This window comes from Phragmites australis, chromosome 6 (assembly GCF_958298935.1).
Source record: "Phragmites australis chromosome 6, lpPhrAust1.1, whole genome shotgun sequence".
NCBI classification, from domain to species: domain Eukaryota; kingdom Viridiplantae; phylum Streptophyta; class Magnoliopsida; order Poales; family Poaceae; genus Phragmites; species Phragmites australis.
In genome coordinates this window covers 12396092-12411746 of record NC_084926.1, presented here as the reverse complement: position 1 = coordinate 12411746, position 15655 = coordinate 12396092, and the positions used below count along the sequence as shown (strand labels likewise).

At 43.9% G+C, this 15655-nt stretch overlaps 1 protein-coding gene across 2 annotated transcripts; it reads right to left on the bottom strand.

The window, feature by feature from the left end:
• Positions 1 to 1272: 1272 nt before the first annotated feature.
• Positions 1273 to 4064, bottom strand: LOC133921722 (gibberellin 2-beta-dioxygenase 6-like). Of its 2 annotated transcripts, XM_062366716.1 has the most exons (4): positions 3304 to 4064; positions 2482 to 2809; positions 1761 to 1825; positions 1273 to 1661 (listed from the first exon to the last, which is right to left on the bottom strand). In XM_062366716.1, exons 1-4 carry the CDS (start codon positions 3783 to 3785, stop codon positions 1595 to 1597), a joined length of 942 nt encoding a protein of 313 aa, XP_062222700.1. In that variant the 5' UTR covers positions 3786 to 4064; the 3' UTR covers positions 1273 to 1594. The 2 variants fall into 2 exon arrangements, with proteins under 2 accessions (XP_062222700.1, XP_062222699.1); XM_062366715.1 differs by having other exon boundaries at positions 1273 to 1825; positions 3304 to 4063.
• Between the last annotated feature and the right edge of the window lie 11591 nt (positions 4065 to 15655).

The following is a 15655-nucleotide window of genomic DNA, read 5'->3' as shown; positions in this document are numbered from 1 at the left end:
GATGAAAGGATTAGGGTTTGGAGATACTCGAGCCCACGTGTCAAAGAGGTATACGGGTTTCACAAGTACAGATATACTTTATCAATACTAAATATATTCGTACCCGTCTACCCATCAGGTAGTACTTTTAACCCATAAACATATCCATAGGTATCAAATACAACTCATACATGATCCTATATTTATACGTGAATAAACAGGTAATCAAGTTTAATTATCATCCCTAGCCCCAAGCAGCGGCAGGCTACGCGCGCTCCTGCTTCCTGCAGCCCGTATTTGCGATCTTGGAAAGACGCTACCGGGTGGCCTCGGATCAGATGTGATCGATCGCGCACAAGCACGCAGGTGGAGAGGCTCGCCAGTTTCTTTCGACGCGCTTCAGGTGCGGAGAGGCTGCTCCGATCGTACGTGCGGTGCTGCGCCGGGCGCGCGGGCGAGGGAGGTGACGAGCTATACTTGCACACGTAGAAGCATCGTCAGATACACTACCACTAGTAGTCTTGTGCCGTTGAGGCCCGGCCAGCCGGCCCCCGACTTGTTTGTTCAGGAACGACACAAAAAATATTTTCAGTACTAGATACGGCAAATCCATCCTGCTTCGATCAATGCTGAAATGTAGCGGTAATTAACTAATTTGATCCTGTCGTTGACTTTACGATGGGTTTTACGGAAGTTCATACACATGCATCAATTTAAATTTCCGTACCCATGATCATTGATCAATGTGGAAAGCTTGATGTCCCACAAGACAAATTAATTATGCGATCTGAAGAACCGCAAAAAATAATTTGCAATCGATCCAAACTGTCAAAATTCTAAACAACGATTATTTTTTACCTGAGGTGTGGCAAACCTTGCACAAAAACCTCAAGAGGAGCAAACTAACGTTTGGACAAAAACAGCCGGTTTCCTAATATTCATCACTAACAAAATATTTAAAGACGGTTACTAAAATAGACGTGTCTGTAACATGACTGCTCATCTCGGTATGCCAGACGTCACAAACGGTTTTTGATAGAAATCATATGTGATAAGATACAGATAAACATTAAAAAAAATCGTCTGTAATGTTTTATAAGACATAAGTGGATATTAAAAAAAATTATCTGTAATGTATAGACAAACATTGAGAAAAACCATATGTGATGTGAAGACATAAACAGATATTAAGAAAATTGTCTGTAATGTAAAGACATAGACGGATCATAACAACCGTATGTGATAATCTGTTCTGTGGTAGTGTGTGAACTTGTGTATACATAAGTTTCAATATTTCTTGTACACCAACAAACATATATAAACTTTCATCAACATACAACATGTTTTAGCAAAGTATAGAAGCATACGAAGGTCAAGGGAAACAATCAATAGGAAAAACACAAACGATCAGCCCCTAAACTGTAACGACCTGCACGCTCTCAATCCTACTATTTCCTTGTAAGCTAGCTAGCTACATCAAGCTAAGCTACAAACTAGTAATTGATGTACCAATCACACTGCACTCTCGACCGTACACTTTTGGTATACAGAAAGGAACATGCATTGACATGATGGGGTGTGTGTAAGTATAGGTCGTCCATGTATGCAAAATAATCTATACGAGAAAATTCGGGAGCCCAATCTTTTTCCCGGTTCTTTTGGCATCTTCTTGCACCTTTCTCCTGTACTCTCCGAACGTGAATGGCATGTAAGGCGAAGGCTCCTTGCAAGTGCCGATTGGCGAATCGTAGGACGGGCAAAGGAAGTAGGCAACGGAGTACCTCTCCGTCGTCGCGTTGGTCGTCACCTTGTGCTCCACGCTCCTGTACCTGTTATTGCTCCATGCCTTCAAAAATACAACCAGTCAAAACAACAAAGAGAAGCCATCTTGGGATCAGAATGCATGCATGATCGATGCTGATAGATTGTAAAAGAAAAGCATACGTACAGCACATATTACGCATTTTCTAATAAGTTAGTTTTGCATTGCGAGTAAAGCTAGATCTGCAGTTGCTCTTCTTGGATAATGGCAAGTTACTTTAGTTCTGCGTATAGTAGCTGGACTAGTGTGATCTCCCTCGGTAGCCTTTGTCAAAAGCTGCAACGTACCATGTGGTGATGATCGAGTGTATCATGCATGGACAGGTCAGCTTATGGACTGCGATGTTTTAGTACATCATGCATGGACAGGTCAGCTTCTGTACTGCGATGTTTTCCTGTCTGAGCTGTCTCTCGAACTCGGCGGGATCCTTAGGCTCTTTCGTTTGCGGCAGTACATCCAGCACGCAGGAACAGCTAGCGCACGCGAGTACACTGTACACGCAACTCACTCTCTGCGGCGAGCCTCACCGTCACTGACTCACTTTTGAAGAGTTGGAATCGGAATATGTTCGTAGATTCTTGTGAATGGTCTTTCTTCACGTGCACAAAACAAAGTAGGCTTTACTAGGTAGGACGATTTCGGCCGATTGGTAGAGTGGAAAGCAATGTGCATGCGTGTACCTGGAAGAGGTCCCCGATGTTGACGATGAGGGCGCCGGGTATGGGCTTGACGGCCACCCACCTGTCGCCCTTCAGGAGCTGCAGGCCACCGACCTGGTCCTGGCAGAGCACGGTGAGGAAGTCGCTGTCCGTGTGCGGTACCAGGCCGAATGCGTCGGGGGAGAAGGGGCACGGCGGGTACCGGTTCAGCCGGAGGAAGCACGTCGTCTCGTCGCACCCTTCCGGGAACCGCTCGCCGGCGGGGTGCCCCAGCAGGGTCTCGGCCAGGACGCGCGACAGCGTGCTGGCCAGCTTCGACATCGCGCCTGCCACCTCCCGCGTCACATCCCTGCAGCGACGTCGACACGCAAGCAACCTTTAAATTCCCCTCGATTTTCTATGCACAAGTTCACGTGGACTTGTATTTCACTCCTTAACAGCCGTATATTTTAACCGTCTCTCCTTCCCTGCTCCGATACATATTCCGCCGCACTAATCAACGTGAGAGTCATGTAACCCGATCGAATCATATTTAGTTGTCAGTCCGTCTAGGACTGGAAAGCCTTTCGATACGATTCCTGAGACATCAGAAATGGAAATAGTACTACTTCTCTACGTGCACGAGATTAAAAAAACAAGAATATATATGAATCAGGATGTACACATGTCGAACACTCTATTCTCGTTGCTCAATAAGACAATAACTATGCACAAAAATGAAAAAAGTATGGCACTAGCCGCTTGCTAATTAAGGAGGTGCTTTGCAAAATAAATAAAATAAAACAAAATAAAGGGGGTGAGGTGACTGTATCACTGTACACGGCCGGGCACGTACGTACTCACCTCAGGGTGGTGAGCTCGCCGAAGTTGCAGCTGTTGCCGGAGATGCCGGCGAGCGGGAAGTGGAACGCCTCGGACCAGGACAACTGCTGCGGCGTCGTCGCGGTCGGGGTGCCCCAGCGGTAGGAGTCGTCGAGCAGGCCTGCCGTGGCCTTGGCCTCGAACGGCAGGCGGAACAGCCGCGCCTGCTCGCGGCGCATCTCCTCCAGGAGCTCCTGCCGCACGCCGTGGTTGCGCACCTGGAAGAAGCCCCACTCCTCGGCGGCACGGGCGATGGCCGCCGCGCATGCCGCCCGCTTCTCCGCGCCCCCGGTGCCGGTCGTCAGGCACCCCACGTCGATCATCGGGAGCTCGCACTCTGACACGTATAGCGGGACCTCCGACGGCGCCGGCACTGTCGTGCACGCGCATCCGCGGAGGTGGAGCAGCGCGTGGTAGCTGTCGGCCAGCGGCGGCTCAGCCGCGCTCCCCGCGAAGGCCGGCATGGCTGGCAGGCTGGCTCCCGAGCTGTGCAGAGTTCAAACTCGCTGGCGTCCCACGGCACGCACGAGGAAGCGACGATCAGGAGCTAGCTGTGCGTGCCTGCCTGTGCGAGTGCCCTCGACTAACACAACACAATCTGATCGGGCTTATATACACAGAGCGACGCGGTGGTTTTGTTTGGCTAGCCAGTTAGGGCCTCGATCGGGGACACGCAGCTGGGCACACGTGGCCAGGAAGCTTATTCAATCTGCATATGGATCCGGCCTGATCAGTTTAATTAAGCCGCAGGCACGTATTTAATCGAGAGGGGTCGGGTTCTCGTTCGGACAGCGCGCCGGCGCAGGCCGACACTTGGGGCGGCAGGCGCGACGCGACGCAGCATGGTGGGGACGGGGGGGGGGGGGTCCCTGCTTTGACTGGGCCAGCGCGGCGAGCAGGGCTGTCACTGACACTGGGCGTGCATGGCGACGCAGAGAGACATTTTAAATGCTACAGTAGTGCTAGTACCGGCTGCTGGTTGAAGAGTCAAAGGTTTACATGGCACGTGTGCGCGTACGCATCAGCAGCAGTGAGATTTCTCGAAGGGACGACGAAGGGTGTTCCGCATCGCGTCGCGCCCCCACCCACCTCGGCGGCAGCTGGCAGGGTACGCGCGCTGCGCTGGCGCTACGGACGGAAGCAAATTGTTCTATTCTGTTCTGTACAAGACTCTTCCTTTAATTTAATTAATTATTCTCTTATGTAATAATATATATTACTTTCTTCTATCTCATCTTCATCTTTAATTCAGTCATTAAATTATAAAATGAATAATATAAATAGAATCTCAGAATGATCTTTTCGACAGAGTCTCTCGGCGGCAGCTGGCAGGGTACGCGCGTCAGCAGTCGCTAATAGCATCGTGCTGGTACTGTGGCACGGCACATTCCCGCTCGTCACTGGTGCATTGCTCGGGTTTCTCTCTCCTCTCGTAGCACAAGACCTCCGTCTGGCTCTGAGTGCAAAAGGACGATGCACGTGCCACCGTTGATGAAAAATGGACGGTGCGAACTCACTTTGATACCGAAATTATTTAGCCAAGGAACACGAGTTAATTAAGCTATCCTGCTCCCGGCAGACAAGGGGAGGCATTACGGCTGGGTGGGTCATGGCTTGAGGATGTTCCTACTCCCTTTATTTCTTTTTACAAGGCTTTTAATCTTTGACCGACGATTAGTCTAATAATAGGGAGGGGAGGCTTTGAGATACAAATATGATATTTTTGGATTTGAATTTGAAAGTACTTTACTATGAATATGATTTTGCTGCTATCAACAATATATGGTAAGCGAAATTAACAATTAACGTTCATGTTTTGAAGGCCATACCAAGTCAAACGCACCCTATATTTTGAGTTGCAACTGCACTTTGAATTGGTTCTGATTCCCCTCCACATCAGAAAAAAAAGGGCAAAACGCCGCATGACAGTTTCTTTTAGAAAAAAAGAACACGCAACATCCTATCACAGATCAATCTTACTCTTTTTTTTTGCTACGATGTGCAGACGTGCAGTATGAGCCTGAGATACTTTTGTTCAGCCAAAAGCTTATAAAGAGTAATGGAGTGGCCCATGGCCAGGTCCTAACTGCCGTCTCTCCCTCTCATGGTGATATACTGATATTATGAAGGAACCGTATGCTTTGACGGCATAGACCAGTTGGACGCTGTTGCCCTTAAATACCATCCAGGCATGATCATGCATTCAAATGAGTCGTAGTATATAATGCACGACCGTCTCAGCTAGAAACGATTAATCGATATATTATTATTGAGAAATCAAATTAAAATATATCTGGTTTAACTTATGATAAATGATTGATATTGGTATTTATTTAGTTTGATGATCTTCGGTTTTGCACGGGCTGTAATGTGATTTGAATTGAATTAAGATTTCATTTAAGCATATTGATTATGGACTAATTGTAATTGAAGTTAGAGATATGTGTTTGTTTGTCTCATGGTGTGCAAGTGATGAATGCAATTTGGCATTCGACGGCAGGATGATTGGTGCCAAACGGAGTGCTGGGTGCCAAACGATCAAGGAGGCCGAGCGGAGTCAATGTTAATTCTAGCTAAATACATAGAGGTCAAGTAAAGCATGAAAGGCGGATGTAGATGGCGTGTTGACAAAGTCAAGTGAAGGAAATATCGGTGCAAGTGACAAGGTGGCTCGAGGAATCGGGAGCGGGAGAGACTTGCTGGCGGTCAGAATCACATAACAGAGTACACGCGTTAACATCAAAACGCTTGCTTAAGGTGTAAGCAAGGCGGCGAGTCACGCTTTGACAAGCGTGCAGGCGGTTTCACGGTTTTACCTCAAAACCGTAGGAGGACTAGAGGAGTACATGGTACCATCGCGAAACTTGCGTCGAGGCGAAGCTAAGTTGTGAAGGCTCCGCAGCCGTTCGATGAATGGAGAAGAAAATGGATCCAAATACCCTCGGTGGTAGGTAAGAGTGTACTACAAGAGGGGTATTTTTGAAAAAAATAAAGAAACTTATGGGTCAAATTTTCTAAGCCTATAAATAGAAGGGTAAGGCTATGAGAGAGTTTGAACCAGCCACTTGAGCCCCTCTTGTGCCACCTATTTAGGAGCTTAGAGCTAGAGTTTTAGATAAGAGAAGAATGATTGCTTAACCTGTGTAATAGGTGAGACTTTTGAGAGATAAATCTTTGTAATCCGCCTAAAATATGGCTGAGTTCTTTAAGTAATGAAGTTTATGTTTTTGCATATACTCTAATTACACTCCTTCTAGCTTCTCTCTATTGATTTCCTTGCAAGTTTGCAAGTTTTTCGGTTTTCGGTTTTGATTTTGGTTTTGAGTTTTGGCTGAAATTTTAACACCTTGTGAGGTCATTCTTCTCGTTACTAGAGGCATAAAATTCATATACACACGCTTGTGTGATATGGTCTTGAATTCTCTTGCCTCTAGACAATCAACTTAGAGACTTTCATTGCTTGGTGTTCATATTTTCTTGTTTCTTTATAAGTTGTGATCTTTTGAGTGCTAAAACACATAGATTGATTTTAAATAGAATATATGGTTCATATAACATCCATGGAGTCGTGTTGCCTCAATTTTCTCTTGTTAAAACTTCTCTCTATTTTTTCTTGCGCTTGAGTTTTGAGGTACGTTGGGTGATCTAAATAGGACAAGACCATCGATTTTGTAAAAAAAATTGTTGAGACGCCTATTCACCCTCTCTAGTCCTCAATCTCGTTCCTATAATTACTTTGTTAACGCCCAGCCTGGCGACAGAAAATTCTGATTCGGTGGTCAATGATGATCTATATGTTTGCGTGTTCAGACACTCTACATCAAATGAAACTGATCACGCACGTACTGTCACTACTACATAACACCCTTATGTTGCGGTTCAAAACTGGCTTTTACTATCGGTTTTGGAACCGGTAGTACGTAAGGGGCAGAGAAAGTCACACCCCTTTTACTATTGGTTATACAACCAGCAGTGAAGGTGGTTCCAGAAGCCAAAAAGAAACCGAGCCGGCTCAAAATTGAGCCTTCGTGCTCCCACCGTGCGAGCTCCACCGCTGCTGCAACCACTCGAAAAAGAAAAATCAACACCTTGAACAGATGAACCCATTTCCCCCTTTTGTTCACATCGAACACAAAAATCATGCATTATCTATACATATATAAAAGGCAACAAGCAAACATGAACAAGACACAATTTCTCTAAAAAAATCTCGAGTGTTGCGGCATCAACATGCTCCTGGATGTTCTCGATGAGCCTCAGCCAGCGCTACTTCTCCTTCTTCTCGACGACATTGGCCGGCCTACCATAGAAGCCGCCACCTAGAGCCCGGCTCCACTTCCTGCCACCGGTGACCCGTGGCGCCCCTTCAGCCAGCCCCATGACCGCATGCCCAGATCTGATGGTGACCGGCTCTGGACGAATCGGTGACAGCGAACCTCCTTCGCGCGACGCAGGGCCGCACCTCCCTCCGGCAATGGCGGCTCCCTCCCAAGGCGACAGGTCCATGCAGCCCAGACGATGATGATGCCCGACCAGCCCCGATGGCTGGTGGTGGCGCAGAAGTCTGGCGGTGGCCAAAGGCCCCTAGATTCGACCAGGCCACCCGGCGATGGCTTGCCCAACCGGCAACGACCACCTGCGCTCCTCCGAGGCGAGGCTCTGCCTAACCGACGACGACCCACCCTTCTCCCCACTCGGGCGGCACATACCTCCCGCGGCCGTCACCTGCCTGCGCGGTAGTAGTGGCAGCGGCCAACCGCCTGCCAGTGGAGGGAGGGATGGGAGCCAGCGGTGGGGAGGAGGCCGGTGGGGGAGATAAGGTGGGGGAGAGAGCCGGATGTGGGTGGATAAGGCAAAGAAAGAGCCGGACGTGAAGATAAGAGAGAGAGCTGGATGTGAAGCTTTGCGAGCCAAAAGTTGAGTGGAATAAAATTTCTGGGTCCAGGCAATTCTTCACTGCCGGTTGATATTATAAATCGACAATGAAGGGTATCACTGTCGGTTCAATTTATCAGCTGACAGTGATTCCCCTTGTCATTATTGGTTCGTAAGTCATATTGGTTGATTTTTCTCGCGAGGCGTATGGACCGATAGTAAAGCATCATCACTGCCGGCTTATTAGGAACCAGTAATGATGTGCCGACATTTATGACCGATTTTGTAGTAGTCTATAACTGCAAGTTCCGACGCTGCTGGCTTAACATTATACTCTTATTAATTAAGGAACATACTCCACCCTTTTCTGCGTTCTCCAGAAAAAAATTATGTACTCCGGCCTGTTCGATTTCAACGCTGAAGAATAAAGCAATTAAGAAGGGCGGCAGTTTGTTCCTCACCGGCCGTTCCCTAGTTTAATACTCCCGCGGTCCTGCCCCGAACACAAGCATTTTTGTATAGTGCCCCGAACTCAGGAGTTGGTAACAGTGCATGAACCCAATAGTTTCTCTATCGCGTTATTCATTTGTTGAGATCAAGAATTCAACGGTTTCACACGCGCGCATAGCGTAGGATCACGCGTGGGCGACGCATGCATAGTTACTCGTTTATTTTGACCTAGTGTCAGCAGGCCAGCTTTCCCGCTGCTGCTACTGTCCCTTATTAACTCCTCGTTAAATAAAGATGAACTAGAAGGGGCTGAAAGCATCCATCTTATTTGTAAGGTAAGTAAAGAAATCAACAAATAAATAAATATTAGGTATGTAAAAATGGATAAGGTAGATCATACATCTAAGTGAAGTTGCATTTCCTTGTCCGTCAGGAGCAAATATGCCATGTTGTGTTGACATGTATCTCTTCAAACAGGAAACACCTGCATTTCGCTCATGCATTGCTTTTTACTCCCACCTGTTAGCCCATCGCTGTTAATCTCCTCTTTGTTGCCAGAGCCTCAAATATAGTATTATTTTTTGGGGGTGGAAATACTAGTTTTAGGTACCTACCAAAGCTAGCTGGCTATGAAACGTACAAACAAGCTAGCATCAACTACCAGTACTATTAGAATTGGAATCGGTAAAACCAAGACGTACGCAAGCTAAGCTAATGCTTGCGCTGTACTATTCATATCGTTAATAAAGTAAACCAGTAGTAACTGAAAATGCGTTGTTAGTGTGATAACTGTTCAAAATTCGATTAAAATTCGCATAAAATTTATTTGCTAAATTTTAAAATTTGAAAAAAAAAACCAAATTCTCCGTTCGGTAACCGGTCCGAGCGATTTTTCTCGATTTATCGAGCGGTTTTCTCAAATTTTCCGTATTATCGGTAACCGCTCTATTTATTGGTAATCGCTCGGTTTTCTATATTTATTCAGCGATTTTCTCGATTTTCAGTGAAGTTCAACAAAAAATTCAAAAATTGGTTAAATCTTGTAAAATCAATAACTAATTCATCTAAGCTTAAAATCAAGTGAAACAAATTTTGTTCATTTCCATGTAACATGATCTACATGATAAAAGTATTTATACACATAAAAAAGTTGAATTTTTTTTGTGAGAAAATGTATTTTTTAAACCAAGTTAAATGCATAGTTTACTCTTTGCTAATCCAAAAATCATGAAACTAATTTTTTTTAGTCTTTTTACATGATCCTATATATTTTAAAAATATGTGAACTCATGAATTAGTTATTGTAACATGCAAGATTGTGTAAATGTGTTACGACTAGATTAATTCATAACTGACCCATCACACCTCCAAAATTAGTGAAACCACTTTTATTAGTTTATTTATACTATGATTTATGTTGGAAAAATAATGTTAGACATGAAAAAGTTAATTACAATACTGTTTCTTAACATATTCACTTTATTCCTGTGAACTTTGTAAAAATTATGGACAAATTAATAAAACTCTACATGAAGTGAAATCAATTTTAAAGATCTTCTTAAGATACGTACTAAAAAAACATGTGTTTGCATTTTAAGTTTTTTCTTAACATGAGTTAATAATTGAGCCGCACGCTTTAACTTTTTTCATTTTTTTTTTCAAACTTCCTATCTATAGAGTATGATGCAAACGATATTATTTTAAAAAAAAATTCACATAATATCTTATAATTGTCTCTAGTATGATGCAAACGATATTATATTTTGAAAAAAAAATTCACATAAGGTCTTATAATTGTCTCTAGTTTTTTTAGGATTTGTTTTTGAATTTTTTGAATTTTTTTAATTCAAATTCGGTTAAAGTTTGGTTTTTAAAACTGGACCGGAGCGATAAGCTCGGTAACCATGAATTTCAAACAGTTACCGTCAATAAATTGAATCCTGCCCGCCGTTAGTAGAAATAGACCATGTTGAGACGCATGAGTTCTGATGGTGTCAGAATTTTTTAAAAGGAAAATTCAAGTAAATAGATACAGGTGGTTCATAGCAGTTGCACCTAGTCTTTAAAGGAATCTCTTCACTGTATTGTTGCACAGTGGTCACTATAGCGTTCCTGCCTCTCTTGGTAGGCGGCATCTATCTAATGTTGAACTGTGCAATAAATCTTAAGAGCAGCGAAGCTACGGACCATACGGAAGTTTAGTTGTCCGATAGCACAGCCTAGCTTAATTATACAAAGACCATAACATATCCAGTTCTGAGCATCTAGCGGTGACTATATACTAATAGGAGTATTATGTATATCAGGTAAATAAAATGTTGGTTAAATCTGATTGAGGTTTATATAGTAACGCTACATGATAGCTTAATAGGTGAGTGTAGTCAGTTACTGGTGCGTGAATAGTAAGTTATGATAACTTTTAGATATAAATTATGTAAGATAAAGAAGAAATGGTGTAGCCACTAGAGGTGAGCAAAAATAACATACATGTTTTTGCTATTAGAAATGTAGAATTCAATAACTTGGTAACCAGAATTGCATCAACGGAATTTTCAGATGAAATAAGAATATATGATCAACTAAGATGCCAAAGTTTAGCGACAGTTTGAATGCCTAAATAGAAACTAAACATGGAACACTGAGAGCAGTAGCCTCACTGTACAATAGAAGCAGCACATATACAATGAGTAAACAAGAGTGCAAGGGAGGAGCGTGCACAAAATAAAGGTATCTACGGTGTGGCAAATGCCGTTTAGTAGTTGTGTCATGAGAATTCACATATGAAAAGTAGCATCGACGATAAACTGAAGATTCAATTCCTAGGTATTTTTGTGTTGAGTTCCATCTTTCTTGTCTCTGCTGTGGAATTGATACAAAGAGGATATCAACATTCACACTACATACACAGATGACTCTTTAATGAGTGTAACTCTTGGAGAATTACTTTATGAAGGTGTCTTTTTTCCATTTAGCAGGTAATTATCAAATTAGTGTTGCATAGGTAAAGTTGAGGGAGCAAAACAAGCAGTGCTGAATGAAACACTAATCAGAAGCCAGTTAAAGGGCATGTAAAATAGAGAAAAGGAGAAATATGAATGAGGTGCTCTGATTGAAAGTGCTCAGAGGGTGGTGAATAGGCTTTTCTGAAAATTAAAACTAAAACAGTAGATTAAATCTGCCGGATACTCTGGTCTGGTCCGGAGTATCACGTCTAGTCCAGAGTTTCCGGACTATACAGGAAATCAAGAACAGCTACGAATTAAAGCAAGTAGCTAGAATCTATAGTTGAAGCTAGGTCTACTAGATATCACAGAGCTAAAATAACAATTACTACTAGTAAGATGATCACGAGGGTAATTTATATGAAGAATCACAAAATCACACGATTAAGTAAATTGCACAAATAAGAACGCGAGAGATTATCCCGGAGTTCGGCCACCTCACAAAGAAGTGTCTACGTCTCCGTTGAGGAGCTCACAAAGAGCCGGATCTTTTCCAATCCTATCCTCTTCTAGCGACCACAAAGATCAAGCTAGAATTCCCTTACTCAATTAAAAGATGATTACAAACTTCCCATGGCACTCCATAAAGTTTGGGTGCTCTACGGGCGACGCCTTGCCGTCTAGAAGCACGAAGCTTCAAGAGTAATGATCACAGCGAATGCTCGAGAAAGAACTCAATGCTCAAGTGGCTTAAACCCTCTCTAAACACAAACTCATTAAGTTTTACAAACTTTGCACTAGAGGTGGTTGGAGGGACTTTGAATGCTCTTAAAGTGCTCAAAGAGTCTAGAGTTCATCAGCAACAGCAAGCCTTAAATGCCATGGGGTGTGGGAGTATTTATAGCCCTTTCTAAAAAACTAGTCGTTACTGTTCTGTTAGACCTGACCGAAGTATCCGGTGAACATCGGAGTATCCGGCCCCAAATCCAAAAATGGCATCAGAACGGTCACAGAACGTGTTAGAACTAGCCGTTACAATTCTGTTAAGTTACTGGAGTCTCCGGTCCTGATAGGGCTTTCAAAAAGACTAAGTCCGGAGACTTGCCGGACCCTCCGGCCTCTCCAGGTACTGGAGTATCCGGTGAACACCGGAGACTCCGGCCTTTTTATCAAAAAGATTAAATGCTAACTGAGACACCCATGCCGGAGTCTCTCTCGGAAACTCCGGTTAAAACTTTTTCTCCTATCGGAGTGTCCGGTGAACACCGGAGACTCAGGTCTTTTTCAATAAAAATAAAGACTTAACCGAGACTCTCTGGCGGAGTCTCCCTCGGAGACTCCGGCCTCAAAACCCACCAACTACCGGAGTATCCGGTGAACACCGGAGGCTCCGGTCTTTTTCAATAAAAATAAAGACTTAACCGAGACTCTCTGACGGAGTCTCCCTCGGAGACTCCGGCCTCAAAACCCACCAACTACCAGAGTATCTGGTGAACACCGGAGACTCCGATCTTTTTCCAATAAAAATAAATCGGAACCGAGACTCTCTGCCAGAGTCTACCTCGGAGACTCCGGACTAAACACCGAGTACTGGAGTATCCGGTGAACACCGGAGTATCCGGACTTAGTGGACTTTTGCAGAACTAACCCGGTGTCCGTGGGTGAGTGTGTCTCTCAACTTGTTGGTTCTAAAGGATATCTTGAGCATCAAGACACTATTCAAGCAATCAAATGCAACCCTCTTAATAGAGCGGCTATCCTAGACTCAATTTCAACAATAAAAGAATTTAAATCCTATTGAGTACTCTTAGATGCTTCTCCTTTAGTTTCGACGGGCGTCAAACGTCATATGTCTTCTCAACTAATACTTAAACCTGTTCATAACTTAGATAAACATATTAGTTCCTTAATCGTTTTGTCATCAATAAGTCAAAACCCACTTAGAGGGTCTAGATGCACTTTCACTGATAACAGTTTGAAAAAACTAAATAAGTTAACTAAGGAATAAGAGATCGTACCTCAGTTCAAACAACCATTTCATCATGAGATTTTCATATGGAGCACCACATCCTAAGACTATCTTCAACAGAAATTCTAAAAATTTATCTTCTAAAATATTATTACAACACCCCCTATCACTATTATAGCATCCCTCATTCTATCCATCTTCAACAGAAACTCTATATCTCATCCTCTATATTCTCTTTCCTATTTTAAAATATTTTTTGCCCAACCGTCATAACCGCCATAGCAGCATCCGATTTCACCTGTTCCCATTGCAACGGGTATTGATTGGCACAGTTAAAATTCGTGGTACGTATAAATTTCATTTATTCGGAAAAAAATAAATATTTTTTTGGCATTATTTTTTTGGGAGCTAATTTTTTTCGCCCCCTGCAACTACACAGCCACAAATGATTATTTGCAATGTATGAAACGGTTGTGACTTCCACTACAATCTGCGACCATTCACCAACCAAAGTGATATCCTCTCTCATCAACGTTTCAGCTTGCTACTGCTGCACATTCCACATTAGATATTAACCAAGAATACAAGTATCAAATACAGAAAGGATGGAGGGAAAATCATGCATTGCGAAGTTGAGGACCTCGTCCAAGCAACAAGTTTTGAGGAAAAAATAAAGAACGACCATTTCTATCACAGACAAATCTAAATCTCAAATTATTCGAGACTGCCATTTATAGACACCAAATTAAGAAACTAAACTTTAACCAAACACACCAAGCAAGTAGTATCTTCTTCAGTGCCGGCGGCGACCAACCCACGCTCCAGTCGTCCGCCATGCAAAGACATGGATCTAGGACCGGAGGACTTACCACAGGCTTGGAGAGGACCACGGTTTGGCTACTGCGGCCGAGCACACGGAAGGTGGCGAAGCTTCGAGCGCGGTCGTCGGATCTACGTCGCACCAGTCCTTAGCCGCAGGGGAGAATGCGTCGTCTGCCGTGTAGCCGGATGGTGGTCGCTTCCGTCGGCCACCGAAGCTGCCCGCCTCGCCTCTGCAAGGGCTCGCCAGCTCCACTTCCGCCGCTCCGCTGGAGCAACGACCACTTCTCCAGTCCCCTCGCGCACAGGGATGAGGACGCCGCATCTCTTCGCAAGTTTGCCGACGCCGAGCCTCTCCCCGCATCCCTGTTCCACTCGATACGACGTCTGTTGGAGACCTATGCGGACGGCAACGGCAGCAAAGCAGGTGCTACAGTAGTTTACGGTAGATAACGACGTTGTTGGAGAGGGCCTAAGGCTACATGTTTTGTATGATCTGATGTAATACAGGCCTAGGAATAGGCAAACAAGTAGTGTAATACAAGATTTTCAACATGGAGCCTGCAGTGTACTAGGAAAAGCTGAAAGACTGCTATCCATCTCTATGATATGCAAACAATGAAAAATGATTTCACTTTGTAGTACAAAATTAATGGGTTCAACATCATCAACATGCATACAGCAACAGCAAAGAAGCTTCATTCTCATTTGCAGGGAACACCAAAACTATGTAGCCAACTCATGCTAATTAAGTGTCTTCTACGGACGATAAATCTAAGATCATGAAACACATAAATATAGGCCATTTTCATGCATGTAATACATATGAAGAACTTGCCGAGGGAAGGAAATTTGTCAGTTTCAAAGCAAGCACATACCTTCCGAATTCAGCTATCAATTTGGTTTTGGTGTAGACGTTAGCACCATTATTTCCTTCTTCTCCTGCTGCTTACAAGCGATGTTTGAGAAGTATCAGAACCAAAATATATTTTCACTGCCTTGCAGGTGGTGCACCTGGGGCATATACAGAAAAGAAGAGTAAATTCAATCCATACAGTAGCAGCCATGTAACTTGGGAAGGCAGATTTGCCTGTAGAGAGACATCGTGCATTAGAGTTCTCGTCAGAACAATTTTGTGAAGTGCCTGTTCTACGCCAAATTTTTTATAGCACAGCAGAAGCCAGAACCTTTGAAAAAGAGAAGCTAACTGAATAGCTAACATTATATCCTGAAGTACCTGTTCAACTCCAAATCTTTCACAAGCACGTCAGAAACAATG